At 37.3% G+C, this 18,943-nt stretch overlaps 2 protein-coding genes across 4 annotated transcripts in view; one reads left to right on the top strand and one right to left on the bottom strand.

The window, feature by feature from the left end:
• The window catches only part of TES (testin LIM domain protein), a 42,774-nt gene extending 32,313 nt beyond the window's left edge, over positions 1–10,461 (top strand). The window contains exons 3-7 of the mRNA XM_017664034.3: positions 892–1,144; positions 2,025–2,360; positions 3,286–3,501; positions 3,902–4,060; positions 9,190–10,461. Coding sequence (XP_017519523.3) covers positions 892–1,144; positions 2,025–2,360; positions 3,286–3,501; positions 3,902–4,060; positions 9,190–9,378 — 1,153 coding nt within the window. The 3' untranslated portion in view covers positions 9,379–10,461. The remainder of the gene's footprint in view (positions 1–891; positions 1,145–2,024; positions 2,361–3,285; positions 3,502–3,901; positions 4,061–9,189) is intronic.
• TFEC (transcription factor EC) overlaps positions 1–18,943 on the bottom strand; it is a 629,038-nt gene that overhangs the window by 253,280 nt on the left and 356,815 nt on the right. For all 3 annotated transcript variants that reach the window (XM_073238555.1, XM_073238556.1, XM_073238557.1), the window contains one exon: positions 2,896–2,948. The gene's annotated coding sequence lies outside the window, so the exon portion shown is untranslated. The remainder of the gene's footprint in view (positions 1–2,895; positions 2,949–18,943) is intronic.

Here is an 18,943-nt window from a genome sequence, read left to right as displayed (position 1 = left end):
CACACCTGTTTTATGCCTCTCAACCGAAATGTCACTTTCTTATGGAATAATGTTCTTAATGGAGTCCTCTCTTCACCAGTTCCAAGTCAAAATTATATCCTCTCAAAGTACCTTATACTTGTTCTACTATTACAAATGCAGTTATGTATGTGTATGTGTATGTGTGTGTGTTTAATGTTTGCCCACCATATGGTAAATTCTAGAATGTCAGATTGGGCCTGGTTTTTTCACCCTTATGTCTTAGTATCAAGTACATTGCTTGGCACATAGACAGTCATATTGGGAAATGGAGGTGGGGTCCTTCAACCTTAAGAAGGGCAGAGACTTCATTTGTCCATCTTTATACATAAGGAAACACATGGTAAGTCACTAAGTGTTTGGAGAAATAGAAGGGGGAGGGAAGGGACAGAAAGAAAAAATTGGAAAGGGGAAAGGAAAAGAAATGGGGAAAACTAAACCTAAATCTAGGATTATAGTTCTTGATCAGAAAAGTTATCTCAACCCTCCCTCTCTCTTACTTTTAAAAGAAACCTTGAGTAATGAAATGTTATCATGTTATAGAATATGAAATCTCTTGCTATGATAGTTTTTAGTGATATTGTTTTTATCTGAGAGAATGAGGAATACCAAATGGGGTTACTCTCAGACATGCCCCTTTCAGCTTCACTTTTTAATCAAAACCTAACTTTCAAAGTCTTAGAAAGCAAATGTACTTTTTTATGTTTTCTTGCTTAAGCTTTTGATAGCTACTTGGAATCCTTCCCCTCCCAAAAGACTTGACTTTGCATATCATTATGTAGAATATGTGTAAAAGTATTTTATGAACTATAAATGTATGAGCATAATTATTAGATATAATTAATCATTGCCTACTCATCTCTAAAATTATAGAAAAATATGTCGTAACTGCAAGTGTGGCCAAGAAGAACATGATGTCCTCTTGAGCAATGAAGAGGATCGAAAAGTGGGGAAACTTTTTGAAGACACCAAGTATACCACCCTGATTGCAAAGCTAAAATCAGATGGAATTCCCATGTATAAACGCAATGTTATGATACTGACCAACCCAGTTGCAGCCAAGAAGAATGTCTCCATCAATACAGTTACCTATGAATGGGCTCCTCCTGTCCAGAATCAGGCCTTGGTAAATAATAAGGGGAAGGGCTGACCCTTTATTAAAGTTCCTGAACTCCATATTTAAGAGAGTTCATTCAGTGACCTAGTCAGCCTGAAGTCTTATTTTTCTGGGATTCCCATGACTTTGACTTCAACTCTTATTAGTCTTTTGAAAAAGTAAGATTAGATACCTCATAGAATTTTTCTGTGTTACTACTAGAAATGTTAAGCTTTTTGAGGGCATGGTCTGACAGTAATTAGATGAAAGACTTTTCATATAAATCTAGTAACATCACTTTTGAGAAGATTTCTCTTAAGATGAAAATGTGTGAAGAATAGACTTTCTGTCATTTTTTAGAACTCAAAAAATGTTCAACACTATTTCTTTTACTATGTAAAGCAGAAAAAAAAATGAAATTTTGTGTCAGCCTCCTTCCCCTATTATTACAACTAGATGAGACATTTAGAAGTCTCTTAAGAAGGTTAGTTAAGTCATTAAAATGAATCGTATGATGATACCATTCTTTAATATGATGAAAATGTTGCTTATCTACAGGTCCTTCTAAACAACTAAATATGCTTCCTAAAAAATCTGCATTCTTTTGCAATCATATTTTATATATTTAACACAAGTAAACATTAGCAGCCCAAATCTTTTAACAAACTGAAAAAAGAAGTTTTAATTTCATGGAGAAAAATGTGTTCATTTTTACTGAAGTAGAACTGTGTAGCCCACTTTTTTTAAATGTGTTAACATCTCAAGGTATTACTATAATGAAGATTGTTCCTGATGGATAAAACCAACTTCTTTCTTACATAACTTGCTTCTGATGTGTGTTATAAAATACTGCCTGTCTGATGGTCAAAGCATCTCTCCGTTAACACTGGTCTGTGTCCTTACCGCTCAGGCCAGGCAATACATGCAGATGCTGCCCAAGGAGAAGCAACCCGTAGCAGGCTCGGAGGGGGCTCAGTACCGGAAGAAGCAGCTGGCAAAGCAGCTCCCTGCACATGACCAGGATCCTGCAAAGTGCCATGAATTATCTCCCAAAGAGGTGAAGGAGATGGAACAGTTTGTGAAGAAATATAAGAGTGAGGCTCTGGGAGTTGGAGATGTCAAACTTCCCCATGAGGTGGATGCCCACGATCCCAATAGAGTGTACATGCCTGGCGGGGACAGAAGTACCATGGCAGCTGAGGGTGCCATCGAGGAGAAAGCCACTGAGAACAAAAGGCCTCAGTATGTAAGTAGAGTGGTCGCACTGCTGGCCCATTTGGTATATTGTACAGATTCTTGCCCTTTCTTTGAACCTTTTTCAGAGCCATCCTCTGTTTCCAGAAGAGTATGGATAAGGGAAGTAAATTGAATTAAAATTCACTTCAGGCCTATTTTAGAGAATCATCTAGTTTGAAACCTCTGTCTAAAGCCAAATTTTCTAATTATCTGTTGCCAAGGATAATTGTGGGTTTTATGTATATATAGTAATTAGCATGGGTGCCATGTTGGAATACAACATACTAATCTAGAATCTATTTCCAAACATAATTTTGGTGTTAATTGTTTATCTCTTCCCATTTATTAGAATTATATATGCTTAGGCTAATTCAGTTCTGCTTGTAAGAACATGCCTAAAATTCAAACTTAAGTTTATGTGGATATATATGGTCAATTGTATTTCTAAAAATCTTCCTAGAGAGGGAAATTTAAGTCTTTTTTTATGCCTTGAAAGTAGAACAAAATTGTGACATAGATGAACAAACAAAAAGAATTAAACTTACTGTGATGCATTTCTCACAGGTCCAGTTAGCACATCAACCGATAAGGCTTAGTCCTGTTTAAAAAAAAAAAGTACTAATAAGCTCTAAGGTAATCATTTTTGAGGAATCACTTAAAATTGAGGTGAACATTCCTATTAGCCATTTTCCATCTGTGACTTTAATTCAGGCAACAATGCTCTTTTACACATAGGTTCAAGAATTAGGTTTGAAGAGCCTGGAGAAAGCCAGGCGATCCCATTTCACAAAAGTACACTATGGTCTACATAGACAAATTACTAATTTCAATAGAAATTATTTCTCTTGAAAGCTGTTTCTCTGAATTCTTGGTAAAACTGATGAGAAATGCTGGTCTTATGGTGACTAGAGTGTTTTGGGTGGTTGCCCTTTCAGTCCTGCTATTGCTGCAAACTGAGCATGGAGGAAGGTGACCCGGCCATCTATGCCGAAAGGGCCGGCTACAGTAAACTGTGGCACCCCGCGTGTTTTGTCTGCAGTACCTGCCATGAACTCCTGGTCGACATGATTTATTTCTGGAAGAACGGGAAGCTGTACTGTGGCAGACATTACTGTGACAGTGAGAAACCCCGGTGTGCTGGCTGTGACGAGGTACGTTGTCTGGGGCCGCCTGCAGGTGTACTCCAGGATGGTTCCTGTACCGACCTAACCTGGCCGCCCTTGCAAGGGGCAACATGAATTAACCAAGCATCAGTTGCTTTATTTACTTCCAAAGAAGTAGAATGAAAAAACTTTTAATATCAGCGGTTCTGAATATCTATGTTAATTGCATTGACTAATGAAAAACTGTCCAGAAACATGAAAAATTGATGTGGACTACATTAAATAATTACCTAAGTTCAAGTTTCAGGTTATTTTCAGACTTGAAACCCAAGAAAGTAGGTTGATATTATTTATGGACTAACTCCCTCATTGGTCTAAAGATTTCAGCTTTGCTATTTGTAGCAAAAAAGAAAATACATGATTCGTCTTATTTTTATCCTCTTCCCAGCTGATATTTAGCAATGAGTATACACAGGCAGAAAACCAGAATTGGCATCTGAAACACTTCTGCTGCTTTGACTGTGACAGCATCCTTGCTGGGGAAATATACGTAATGGTCAGCGACAAGCCCGTGTGCAGGCCCTGCTACGTGAAGAACCACGCTGTGGTAAGGAACACTCCGCAGGGAGGCTGCCTCGGCCTCGGCCTGCCTTAGGACTTGGCTTTATACCTTTATTTAAGCCTCTTAACAGATGAGAAGCAGAAAATACATGATTTCCTACCATAGGGTGTTAAAATCTATAATTAGAAAACAATACGCGCACTGATTATGAGCCTCCTCGAGTTTCTTTTTGTGCACTTTATACTGTAGATCGTAAGTGCTACTCGGTGATCAAATCCCCACTAAAAACAAAGTTCCTTAATTGGAATGATACTGACTGATTCTCATCATACAGATCAGATTCCATTTAAATTAAGGTCTTCAGGGGCTGTTCATATTCTTTAGCTCTGTTGGACTATTTATGGTTTCTGTTCATGTTTATGGTTACTGTTCTGTTCATGGACCACCCACTGGGGCTGTTTTTGTTACCTGAAGATTGTATAGTGCCTATTTCTTAAACCCTCTTTGAATTAATTTGTATCACAAAATTTGACCTGCATGTTTAGATTTATTTGCATGAGCCATACATTCAAGCATTTAATATGAGAGTATATTGTTCTTCTTAGATTACCCTGCTTACACAGAGTTGCTTTTGCATGATGGCCAAGAGATAAATAATTTAGATAGAGCATGAAGTTGACCGTATATACTAAAGCTTATAATTTAGGGGGTATTAAAAAGATATATATTTATTTCTTTATATGCAGAAAAACACATACTAAAGATCCCCCTGAGCTGTCAGGTAGAGGAGACAGCTAAGAAATAAAATGACATATTTATATGGTTTTAGGGGTGTAATATCACAGAAATAAGGTAACAAGTTTTAATATCAGTGCCAATTTTTCAATCCTTATTATTGCCCCCAGATGTAATAATTTTCTGTCAACTCTGCTTCATAACAGATCCTCACAGTAATAACTACTCCAGACCTTTATTTTTGTCATTTGGATTATTGTAGTGACTTCAAACTTGGTCTCCCTACTCCCGTTCTTCATCTTGTTCAAAGCCATCTTCCATAATGATGGAAGGTAGTCTTTCTACGATGCAAATCTGATCACTAAGCCTTTGCTTAATAGATCTAGCCCTTTTTGTCCTGTCCAGCTGCTTCTACTAGTTATCCAACCCAAATTGTGCATTTCCATAAGTTACCTGTACTTTCTAGCTTATAAACTTCTTTGTCTTCTGCTCACACTGATTCCTTTGTGGGCTATACCCTCCTAGTCCCTGTTTTCCGTAACTGTGCTTGCACATTCCTGCAGACTCAGGCTCATCCTCCAGACCACAGCTCAACTTGCTCAGAGCACCTTTCCTGATTCCCTACCCTAAGCTCCACTCCTTTCTCTCTGGCCACGCTGAGTGGCTTTTTGTGTTCCCATGGGCTTACCTGTGTGTGCACCTGCTAGCACTTATCTGTCTCCTCCGTGGGGCTGTAAGCAGCTAGGTTGGAGGACAGAGGTTGCCTTTTTATTTTGTGTACCTCAATGTCTGCCCTTAGGAAATGTGTGAGTGACAGACTTGTGTTCTAATATTTCTCATTTGCTTTGGGGTCAACATGTACCTTCCTTATACTTGGGGAAAAGATGGAGCGGAGAATCACCATGTGGCTTGATACATAATTTAAAAAAATACTAAAAGCCATTTTTCCAAATATTGTTACAACAGTTTCTTAACAGAGGAGGATTATTATCATGTATCTTTTATTGTAGGGTATATGACCTTAGTCTCAAGGACTAACATGTAAACTGCATGAGAGCAGGCATTTTTTTGTCTGCTTTGTTTTCTGTTTTATTTCCAACACTAGAGTAACAGAGTACATACTCAATAAATATTTACCAAATAAAGCTTTAAGAAAGATGAAGATATTTTATTTAGCTGTTAAAAGATTCTCTCCAGTACATTGTAATTAATCAATGGAGAGGAATAACCACAGATGTGATTTTAAAAAGAGAGTCTTTAAATTACTTAGCTTTATAACATGGCATGATTTCTTGTAGGTAGGTTTTACTTTCTCACAAGATACATTATTGCCCTTTGCCTCCTATTAAATGAACATGTCTGTCCATTGCCTGAGGAAGTTTACTTGGTGGCAAAGAGAGCTCCTCATGGAATGTGCTAAATGATATACAGTTTTGAAGATTATCTAGTTTAGGGCATTTGGCTATTTAGATTTTTTTTTATTTTCAAGAAAAAAAAGGAGAGAGACTACAAATTATCTTTAGTTCCTGAAACCAAGAACTCAATTCAAAACAGGGCATTTCTGAGGAAAAAAATTAACCTGGAAGGAGGACAATGGGAAATATACTTAGTTTGTCTCTGCATGGCTTCTGAAATTCTGGTCTCAAATGGCCACCCCCAGAATTCTTATCTCCCAGATTTCACAGGACCCTCCTACCAGAGAGCTCATGGCAACAAGTGGTCATTAGCCCTTTCATATTGTGAATACAAATAAAAGAAGGAGGGATTGAAGGAAATAAGAACTCACTGAAATATTGGAGGTTTGAGAATACAAGAAAATCAAGTGCCTGGCAGGAAGTGGTGAAATGCATCACCTCCCTGATGGGTTCTCTAATCTCCAGAGTGTTGGCGAGGCCTGGGAAGCTTTCAGATGTATGAAAAAGTAGGGATCAATAGATTTTACCTGGGATTATATGTCAGGCTTTTGGATGAATGGCAATCAAATTTTAATAAAGCTCAGTTGTATAAGACCACAAACCCTAAATTTCTACACAATTCAGTGTGTTCATTAGTTACTTTTGTACCTAAACAATTTTACAATAATTTAACAGTAGTTATTTCTTTTTTAAATCGCAAATGAAAATGTGAGCTTTAAGAGATTGTAAAAAGACCCACAAATATCAGAGGGCTGAGATAAGGCAGATCATGGTCTAAAAGCAAGGGAATAAAAATTAAGTGTGAAATGTTTCTATTTTTATACAAATTAAAAATATTGAGAAGTTAATTTATAAAAAAGTACAAAGGATACCGTTCTAAATTAGTTACAAAGCTATAAACATGAGTATTTATGAAAGCAATTGCTTGCATGGAGAGCTATGTGTTTTAAGTGTATGTAATGAAAACACTCATTTTTGTGGTATTCAGGAATAGTGTATTGATCAGGCACAGATCTCACTTGATTCTCAGGGAAGACTGGGTAGATCTCACTTGATTCTCAGGGAAGACTGGGTAGATATAACATGTGAATTAAGCAGTTACATCCTCTGTAATTAGAGCCATGCAGCTCTAAAAAAATATGGAAAGTATTTTGCAGTCTGAAGTGGAAGTGTGTAATAAGGCCTCACTTCATACCCTAAGCCAATTTCCCCACTGAGTAGCAGCCACATTTTGAGGTCTTTTCAAGTAAGGAGGCTCAGGCTAAATGATCCTTCCCAACCCTCATTTCCTAGTAATTCCTGACACTCCCACTGGGAGGCCAAGGGTGCTGAAGATCAGTCACTTTCATGTAGTGCTGGACAATGTCGTTGGTGTCTTCACTTATAAAATATTTAAAACAAAACATCAGATAGGCACATGCATTCAGAACATGTTATGAACAAGAAGGCATGTAGACTCTATGTTTTGAAGGTCTAAACTGGGTAGTTTTGTTTTCTGCTATAAAATTGAGGGTTACTCATTTTCCTCATATATGTGTTCAGGTAAAGAAGAAATTATGTGTACGGGTATGGATGCTATATATTTATTTGTACAGAACATATGTATATACTGAATGGTATAGAGAATGTAAGTATTAATGTACAATATTAGATTATATGAAAATTATGACTTGTGACAGAACAGAAGCCATTTACTACAAATTAATTATTCTCACTGTCAGTATTTTTAATTGAATCCTTAATTACTCTGAACATGATTTTCATTTACTGCTGTCTAAAAACTAGTGGCAATAATAATCTCATGTGTCATAGGTAAAAGACTGGTAAAATTGCCACTCAAAAGCTTTATAATAAATGAGGAAAATCCCTTTAAGTCTAATTTTGTAGAGCAATTAAAAAAAATGCTTTTTAGGTTTACAATGAAATTGAGAAGATACAGAACATTCCCACATACTCTTACCTCCATACATGCATAGCCTCCCCGATTATTAACTTCACTCACCAGAATGACACATTTTTTTTTTTAACAAGGATGAATCTACATTGACATATTAATCACCAATGTCCATAGTTGATCTTAAGGTTCACTCTTCATGTTGTGCATTCTTTGGGTTTAGATAAATGTATAGAATGGACAGATGACATGGACCTATCATTATAATGTCACAGAATATTTTCACTGCCCTAAAAGTTCTTTGCTCTGCCTGTTCATCTCTCCCATCTCCCCCTCTTATCCCTGGCAGCCATTGTTCTTTTTCTCTATAGTTTTACCTTTCTAGAATGTCATGTAGTTGGTTATACAGTAGGTAGTTTTTTCCAATTGGCTTCTTTCATTTAATAATATGCATTTTAGTTCTCCATGTTTTTTCATGGCTTGATAACTCCTTCCTTTTTAGTGCTGAATACCATTCCATTGTCCAAATGTACCATGCTTATTTGTCTGTTTGCCTACTGATGGACATCTTGGCTGCCCCCAAATTTTGGCAGTTATGAATAAAGCTTTTGTAAGCATCCATGTACAGGTTTTTGTGTGAACACAAGTTTTCAGCTTTTTTAGGTAAACACCAAGGAGCACAATTGTTGGATTATATGATAAAAGTATGTTCAGTTGTATTAGACACCACTAATATACCATTTTGCATTCCCACTAGCAGTGATTGAGAGCTCCTGTTGTTCTACATCCTTAGCAACATTTGGTGTTGAAGGAAAAATCATAAAAGGTTGTATAATTACTAAATGTGCAGTCTAATAGAATACGCTGGAATACTGCTTTGGAACTCACCATCAAGACTTTGTCTTGAACGCCATGGAGACACCTTACAAGCATCAGATCACCTGCTATTTCTCCTTAACAGTTGTTAGCTAAAAAGGTTAACTAGAAGGTGACTCTCAGCTGTGTATTTTTGAGATTGTCATTCTCAGTTTAATTGAACACATAGGAATGTGTTGAGTTTGCTCTAACATGAAATTGGCACCATCACAGTTTGATCTCTCATTCTCTTATTTGTGTAATTGACTTAATAGGTGTGTCAAGGGTGCCACAATGCCATCGATCCTGAAGTGCAGCGGGTGACCTATAACAGTTTCAGCTGGCATGCCTCTCCAGAGTGCTTTCTGTGCTCCTGCTGCAGCAAGTGTCTCATTGGGCAGAAGTTCATGCCAGTAGAAGGGATGGTGTTCTGTTCCGTGGAATGTAAAAAGATGATGTCTTAAGAGGAAAGCACCAAGAAATATTGAGCCATAGCTATCCAAAGCGGTCTGCATTTCTACTGTAAAATGTAATTGGGAAAAATAAATGGGAAAAAGGAAATGATAAAGGGAACCTGGAGAATTTGTTCAGTATCTTTCTTTGCTGTTTTTCCTTATCAATATTTTTCATCTCAACTTATAAAACCTGCTTTAAGCATTTGATTTTAAAAATGGTAATGAATTTTCTTTCCTTAGCTTTCCAGATGTAAAGTCTTTGAGTTGGAAGCTTGGGTTTAATGAATTTTCATATTCCTTTCCCCTTGTGCCAAACACAGTATATATAAAACACTTTAAAAGTTAATGTGCTGAATGAAAGAATGAGCATTTCTAGTGCTATATTCTTCTTCCTCTATTGTGTACAATGCAGAGGAAATTAAACTTGCCCTAATGCTAAGGCTCTACATTTATTGCTTCATCTTATTCACTGAACTTTGTAGCAACAGTGAATTCTTTTGACAGAAAATAGAAATGCAGCACATTATAGAGCGCTGTTATCATTTTAATGCCTTTGTATTTGTTATTTCCTAATTTAGGCAGAGTTGGCTTTATTGGATTTCTCTTTTTTATTTGCCCTACCTCTCAGTATTCTCTTTGTAAGCTGGTGGCCTTGAATATTTTGTTGCACTTGTGGCATCCACACTTTTTACTTCTATAGATGATTTTCAGCTTAGAAGTAAAAGCCAAGCCATTCATTTATGATGTTTTCAATCCAAAGAATATGTATGCTTTTTGTACCCAAGAAATCATAACTTGTACTGATTGCACTTGCCTGTCATGGTTTGAATGATTTTTTTGCATGGTTTTTATTATTTTCTAGTGGATATTGTTCTATGATGCTTTTAAACCTTTTCGTGGGCATGTATCTAATGTCATCTTTGCCTGTATACTTGTATACTTCCATCCTTAGGATTTCTAATTATAAATCTAAGCACATTTCTAATTTTTTTTCCCTGTATACTTCCATACATATCTATGCACTATGAAAATTAAATGGAATGAATGATATGTGCATTATTATTCAAAATAAAGTTTCTTTCACTTCAATAATTGTAACTTCATCATATCCTTTTTGAGAGCAAAAAAATCCTTCTGCAGTAAGGCATTTGTTGCAGCAGGGGGCATTGTCTCCAAGGATAAAAACTACCCAAACAAGAAGGCTGCTTGCAAGACAGGATAGAAACTAGATTTTTTGTTATGGTGAAAGGATGCGTTTTGTGAAATTTTAAAATAAGTGAAGCCATTTAAATTGTTGGTTTTAAAGTCATGCAGGAGTTTTTTCTTTCAGAAAAATGAAAGGTCATTTTAATTAAAGTTTGAGAAAGCTATATTCTCTTGAGGTGAATCTAACAAGTATTGCTCTTATACTCAATAGTAACTCTTCAGTGTTCTAAGAATGTTTTCATGGTAGCCTATTGTGAAAAAGGAAGCAAATGTGGAATAGCAATAGATTCATTCTTAATATTAGCAGGTCGTAAGATCTTTTTTCTCAGTCAAGTATTTGTCACAGTGGGAGTAGCAGTTTTCTCTGATACATACTCAGAATAATTTGCTTTTGATTTTTTTTTTTAAGATTATGTTTGGCTGGTAGTACTTCTTCCAAATTCCATAAGCCCCACCCCCATACACATTCAGATAACACATTTTTTCCCTCTGTACTATGCTTTCCCCAGCCATGAAAAAGTATCTTTTGGGACTTGAATACATGTCATTTTATCTAAAGAAGTAATCTTATTCTACATACAATTTTAAATGCTAACATTGCAAATATCCATCTGTTTATAAATGCCACTTTATATTTGCTCTTTTTATTTTTATCTCAAGTGATAAAAGGTATTTTCCACAGCATTTTTTCCAAAAAGTAGAACAATTTCACTTTCCCAGACATGGCCACACAGGAATATTAAAACAATTCCCTGCATAGTAACATAGCTACTCTTCACATGTCTGTGTACGTAGCCTCTACTCTTCTGGGCTAAGGTAGAATCAGGTCATTTTGGGAATATGAAGGCCTAAGAAAGTTGACCAAATACATCATTCACTACCCAAGGTACTTATTGTGTGTATATCAGGCATTTCCTAAAAGAATAAACTACTTTGGGAAATACACAATCATTAGGTTTGACTCTACCCCGAAGTATTGTTAGTTTGACCTTGTAATACAAGAGAGTGAGTGCCGTTTTAAATTGTTAATCGGGTAAGAAAAAAAGGGCTTTCAAATACGTCTTCCTGTAAATACTTAACAAGAGAGTTTACCAGACTGTGTAAGACATATTTTTCCTCTAGCATTTAGGATATGCTCACCCCGTCGCTCTCCACTGTCATACCCTGCCTTGTCTTCAATTCTATTTTAAATAATGGTTTACTTGGTTCAGGGGCTAAAGTTAAATCCTTTTCTTGCAATGGAGAAAAAGAAAAAGTGATAAATGTTATTTTCTGGATTCATGCATTTGTTTTTTCTTTTTTTGAAAATTAAATAATGAAGAATAACATTTGTTCTACTTAATTCCTATGGGTCAACAGATGGAAATTTCTATCACCCAAACTCATTTAAGTTCTATTTTTGGAAATTTCTATCACCCAAACTCATTTAAGTTCTATTTTTCAGAGATGTAGCTTATCCTTTTGTACTCAGTATAGTAAGCATCTAACAACCACATCGGTGCAGTTGGTAGTAGGGAGACCCTTACCTGGAAGAGACTATAGACAGGGAGAATATACCAGAACATCAACCATGGGTAAAGGCATCACAGAGTGTAAGAACATTGCAAATATCCATCTGTTTATAAATACCACTTTATATTTGCTCTTTTTACTTTTATCTCAAGTGAGAAAAGGTATTTTCCACAGCATTTTTTCCAAAAAGTAGAACTTTTTCATTTTCCCAGACATGGCCACACAGAAATATTAAAACAATTCCCTGCATACTAACATGGCTACTCTTCTGCAGAAGCCACTATTTCAGATACTAAAAAGTTTAAGGAGGACTTCTGAATCTCTCATCCCCTATTCAGCAGTGGGCACCTGAGAAAGGAGGGGTTGGATGAGGAATGACAAGGAAGAGATTTCTTTCCTGAGACCCAAGAAATTCAAAAGATTTTGAAACATTTTCAGTTTCCAACATATACTGAGGCAATAACATTTATTAACCTTACTGGGAGAATCAGACTTACATTAGAATGACTAATCATGAACTCATTCACAGAATCTGCTCATATCCTATTCATCTCTCAGCAGGAAATTTTGCTCATTACCCTTGGATACAGTTACAATTTTGAGAAATTGGTGGATTTGAGTTATCCAATCCCATTAGGAATTACAAGTTGCTCATGAGACTGACTAACCTTCATGTTTGCTTTAGGTTATCTTTTTATTTATTTTGGAAATGAGGAGCTGAGAGTTGTTTCTTCTTTAATCAACTAACTGAAACTTCTGTGACTCTGAAGTCTTCAAGCATAGATTTCCAAATCTGACTTTGAAGCATTAACAGCCCAATTTCACTAAAGGCAAGAGATTCATTATTGACTCATTCTTAAAGAATTTCCAACACGCAATGTTTAAGCTCATCCAGCTTCACCATGGTTACCAAAGGCACTATACCCCAAGGTCAGTGTTAAGCCTTTGTCTCAAGATGCCCTAGCATATCTAAACTTGTCTTCTGGGTATTCACTAAATTCCTTGGAGAATTTATGACTCCATCAATATCTCCATAAAACAGCACTAGACCACAAATTCTTACTGGGTACATGGTGCCCCTTCCTGATCTGTCCTGATTTAAATGCTCCATGACAACTTTGTTGATTGCACTAAATATATATATATGAAAAGGACTCACTGTCCTGGGGCACATGGGTGTGCTTTGAGCCACAACCTTAAATACATTCTCGCTTAATAGGATCTTTTTATATATATTTACTAGCTGTTTTAAGTAGCTTTGGCTAATTACAATGTCTCTACATGGGGAATAACATGTCGTAGCTTCTATTTAATCTGATAATGTATTTTGAAACACTCAAAACAAGATATCATTAACCTTTCATACTGGTTTTGAGTGGCATTTTATTCTGACATTTATGAAAGCTGCTATTGATTTTTCTTCAATGATACTTTTCCTCAGGGTAACTTGACCTTCAGAAATAACAAAAATGACTTGCAGTTTTCTTTACTAGAGTAGCCATTACTGAATGCAGAGACATTGGAGTTGATGCCCCCATAAATACTGACTGACTGAAAGCATCATGATATAGTTCAAAGGAGGGCTGGGTTTAGGAGTCTAGAGACCTTCTGGCCAAAGCCCATTGATTCTCCTTCCTTACAGGTACAGCTGAGTAGGTCAGAGGACAGAATGGTTGAATTTGAGGAGTCCAAGAAATTACAGGCCCAAGTTTGGAACGGACATATGAATATGTTGAAGTCACCAAGAATAACAACAGGGAAAGTGGTGGAGAGAAGAGTAAGCCAGAGGCTAAAGTTATCAAAAGACATGAAAGAGTGTCCTGGAATTTGATAGAAGATAGCAAACAAGGGGTAAAGCCTGAGGCCATGTACTATATACACTTTGAAGAGCTGTGATTTTTAGGAAACAAGAAGGAATTAATGGAAATAACAGTGGAGGATGAGGAAGACACCTGCCCCACAGGACACTTTGGAATGTCCATAGGAGAGAAAAAATAACTGGCCTCTACTGGAGAACTCTGTGAAAGAAACAACTTGAGGGATAACTGGGTACCATTTGTGCAAGGAGATGAAGTGGTTGAGAGTATAGGGGAGTCTGCAGTTCACAGAAGCTGGATTTCAGAGGGCACAGAGGTAAAGTTAGGGAATGTAGGCAGGGATAGGGCCAGAATAGGAGATTTACAGAGCTGAATGGACATCAAGTTTTCATATGTGGCCAAAAAATCTAGATGGCTGGAATAAATGACTGAAGCATACCAAGATTAGTCCTGAAAGTTTGCTAGAGAAAGATTAGTACTTGATTAGGAATGCTTTTGGCTATAAGTAACTAAAAACATAGATAGCTCAAAGTGGCTTAAAGACAAGACATAGCCTAGCCCAAATTTAGCTTAGAACAAGCTCTTTTTAATCTCTGCTGTGCCATCCTGTATGTGTTACCTTCCATTATCAGGTTGTCTTTTCATTCAAGTACCTCTCCCTCATGTAACAGCACCTGAAGTATAAAGCAGAGAACGGGCAAGAGGGTATTTTACTCTCCTAACAAGGAGAAAAATATTTCCTAGGAGCCCTGAGCGGACTTACCTACCTTCCATTTCATCAGCTAGAAGCATGTCGCATATTTACAGGAAAAGGAAAATATAGCTATGGTTGACTTATCCAATCATAATTCATACCCTTAAGGCTGGGCACATGGCCACCCTACACAAAATTAATTTTTTGGTGTAGGAAGAGGGGAAATGACTATTGAGTTGATAAACAACAGGAACCACCATGTGAACTGTTTCAGAGACTTAGCTGGAAGGTATGGAAATGCTGAGCAGCTGTGTAGTTCTGACGCTTGGGGTTTCTGTTGGCTTGTGAGATGAAATAGGGTCACTATTTGGGGACATCTTTCTTAGGCAGGATGCCATTTACATGGCTAGAAATGATGTCGAGTCAAAACGAGACGCTGTGAAGTGCTTGGGGTGACTGGTTACTGGATTTTGCTGGCTTGCTCCCCCCCCACCGTCTCATCCTATCTGTCTGACCCATTTCCAAATCACAGGTCATTGTTACTTCTTCTCTCAAGCTCTCCTTCTCTCTCTCTGTTGCTCTTTCTCTTTCTCCCTCTCAGAACCTGTAATTTATCTCTTGGTGCCCCTACCATGCTGACTTATCCGGCCATTTGAAACACTTATTTGAATCTGTCTTGAGTGGGGTCTGAGTATTTGCTTTCCTGACAAGTTCCCAGGGTCACGTGATGCTGAGGTCTTGGGTCCACAGTTTGAGAAACATTGTTTGGATCCATTCTCTATTCTGCCAGAGTACAATTCAAAGACTGCGATTAAAAATCTAAATTAATAACCTACTTAAAAATCTGAGAATGATCCAGCCTTTTTTCCCAACCCTCCATACACACACATTGTTACCTAGCCATGCCCAAATGCTTGCAGCTGATCGGAATGAGGAGCTTCTTTCATGCCTCCATGACTTTGCAAAGGTACCTCTACCTCTAAAAGCTGATTATGACACTCTTGCAACCCACTGAGTTTGTAACCCATCTTCTGCAATCACAAAGGTCTTGGCCTGTACTATGAGCTGAATTATATCATTGCCCTACTTGAGTGCAGGAATATACTTGTATTCGTGTTTATTTCCCTGAAACCCAATACAGCACTTAACACATGATTTGTGCCTCCAAAATGGTGAGTAACAAAGTGAATTGAGTGACATCTGAATAAGCCATAAAAACCAGTAAGAGTTTTACTAGTCAAGATGGAATTCATCTGGTCAAATGTCTAAACAATGGACCAGTAGAAGAAACATAGTTCAGTAGCTGTAAATTAAAAAAAAAAAGTTTACCTGAAGTTTTTAAAATGCCAATTCAAAGATCAAAGTACACTGCCTTCAGAAATACATATTAGAATTCTTCTCTCTTCTCCTACTTTCCTCATACCTCTAGCTGCTCTTTCTCTCATAAGTCCCACAAGCCTCAGTCCTGCCCGACTTACCTTCTCTTGCACTCTGCCATCTCCACCTCTCTCCACTGCTTGCTTCATTCATTCATTCATTCATTCATTCATTCACTTACTCAATCAAATATTTATTGAGCATCTGCTATATGCCTGGAATGTTTGCAGGCACTGAGTACAAAGCAGTGAACAAAGACAAATAAAATTACTGTCTCATGGTGCTTTATGTTCTAGACAGAATTGAAGTAAAGAATTGCAACACATTAAGATGAAATGAAGAGTCAAGAGAATACATAAACAACAAGAAGAGGTTAAAGCCATTAAAAAATATTAAATATTAAGTAGGTATAATGAAGCTCAAATGGTTCAAAGATTCCAAGCATTGCCCTTTATTTTTACATGTGAGAATTGGGATCCTCATTGACCGTCTGAGTGGATCGAGGGAAAACTATGAACTTTCTTACAAGAGTAATTTATACCCCACTGTCTAAGAAATTACAATTAGACCTAGTGGTAAAGAGATTCAGAACAAACCTCATGAAAATGTGCCACTTTGGTATGTGGATTACTTTGAGCTAAAGTCAACCAAGGTCCAAAAGACTCTGGAAGAGCATTTACCTCCCCTTAACTACCTAAAAGAATGTAGATAGAGGGCATTGTCCAGGAGGAGAGCTGTCACCAGAGATAGCTACAAAGAATACGGGATAGGTGTGGTAAGCTGCAGGGAAGCTCAACAGGGCCTGGAGATCAGATTCCTCTGTGTGTCCTACTGTCTCTGTATGGCATGGCAAATATCTGTTTACCAAATATTTGCTCTTCCCATCTTCTTGTGAACTGTCTTTCCCCACACCACCTGTTGAAGTCTCAGACTCCTACCCGCTTCTCCTTAGCTCTGCTTGGCATATAAGCCTCAACTGCTTACATGGGTTTCATATTCTTATGGGGCTCCCATACATAATTAAATTTGTTTGTCTCCTGTTAATCTTATATTTACCAGCCAAGAACCTAGAAGGATAGAGGAAAAGTTTTTCCTCCCCAACAGTGCTCCCAGAGCTTCACTTTCCAAAGGAAGGTGTGCACTGCCTCATTTCTGACATAAATAACTATTTCTTTTTTATTTTGACTTTCAGGAAGTTTTGAGCAAAATCTGACTGACCCTCCACTGCCACATCTCTGTTATTTTTCCAGACAGTGTTATTGGCTGAGTTCTTTTGATCAGCTCCAAATTCTTTGTGGAATTAGATAGGGTATCTTTTTGGTTAACATTCTATTTTGCCTTTTCCAAATAACCAAAAGGGTCATTCATTATTAGAGTATAGGCAGGAACTTGTCAGCCTAAAGAAAAAACAGAAACTGGTCTGGCAACCATCAGATCTCTTTCCCATCTTGTGCTCATCCAAGTTTCTCCCTGCCTATCTGCTCCATTTTTCTTTTTTTATGTGTGTGAACTTGTGTGAACACATTCTCTCTGGTCCAAAGTCCACTTGTCAGTGGAAGATGGAAACCCAACCATTTGTGGGTTTACATGTTACAAATCCAGTCACACCTAGAGACTGATGGGCTGCCTCTAGGTTCTGATTCCAAATTCCTCAAAAGGAAAATCTGATTGACTACAGTGGTTTCACACTGGACAAATCAGTTTATGCCCAAGGGCATAACTAAGCAAAGCAGTTAAAAATTTCCCCAAATAAAATCTGAGGAAACAAAATGGAAACTGAGAGGGAAACAAAATGGCAGTAAAAGGGTAGTTTAGTGGGTCATCTACAAGATGATCACTATAATTGTAAATAAGCAGATAGAAGGATAGTAGGACAGAAATTGTGTAGATGATCACAAAACTATTTCCAGTGGAACACTATTTCCCATCATCCATTGCACTTGTGGCTGGAGCTTTGTGACTGGATTTTTGTCCAGAAGGACATGAACCAAAGTAATATGGCCCCCCTCTTGGCTTGGCCATCAAAACTTAAGATTCCTAAAAGATGGTGAAGCCAAGAGACGAAGAAGGTCCTCCTTTCCGTGCTGTTGCACAATGGAATGTATTATGAGGAAGAAGTAAGAATTTATTGTTTTAAGCCACTGAAATTAGGGTTGTTTGTCATGGGAGTTAGCCTTTCCTAACTAGCACAGGGGATAAATAAAGCAGACCATTTAATCATTCAACAAACACCCCTTGATAAAGTCATGTATTATCCTGGGATGCTGGGAAACTGTAGGTAAATAAGGTAAGACTTCTCTCAATTCTTCATCTTCTCATAGAGGAGACAGACAGGTAACAGAATACTGAAGTAGTGAAGACGTGTCCCTGAAAGGAGATAATGGAAATGATCCTAATGTGACTGTGATATTGAAATGTCTTCTATTATAATAGGTTATTTCACCCTGTAAGGTGAATGGATTAATAAATGGAAACATTGCAAAAACAATGTCTAAAATGCCTCACCGCAGTGGGACAAATGGAATCCTCAGCACTCCAGTTGCCAAGGTGAGAAAATCTTTAGTGCTGCTGAAGATTCAGTAGGAAAGAATTCAGAATACAGAGCCATATTTAATCTCCAAATTCTATGAAAAAAAAGTCATTTACTTAAAGACGATGAGAAGGGATTTATTAATCATCCACAAGCTCCCAAGTATGGCAGGTATAAAACTGTGTACAATACAGGCCTTGTCCTCAAGAAGCTCACAATCTCATATCCCGTAAAAATGACAGGTATTTAAACAAACTAGCACCATGCACCATGATATCATGCACTGTGGTAAACAGAATAGTAGAGATAAAATCCAGAGTTTACCCCAAAAGTTGGTTCATACTTACAGTTTAACAAAGAATAATGGCATGTGATCTTATTCATGATCAGTCATTTACCCAATTTCTTACAATTTTTTCTCAAACTTAAAAATACTTC

This window comes from Manis javanica, chromosome 6 (assembly GCF_040802235.1).
Source record: "Manis javanica isolate MJ-LG chromosome 6, MJ_LKY, whole genome shotgun sequence".
Lineage (NCBI taxonomy): Eukaryota > Metazoa > Chordata > Mammalia > Pholidota > Manidae > Manis > Manis javanica.
The sequence above is the reverse complement of the archived record's forward strand: the minus strand, read 5'-3'. Positions and strand labels throughout refer to the sequence as shown.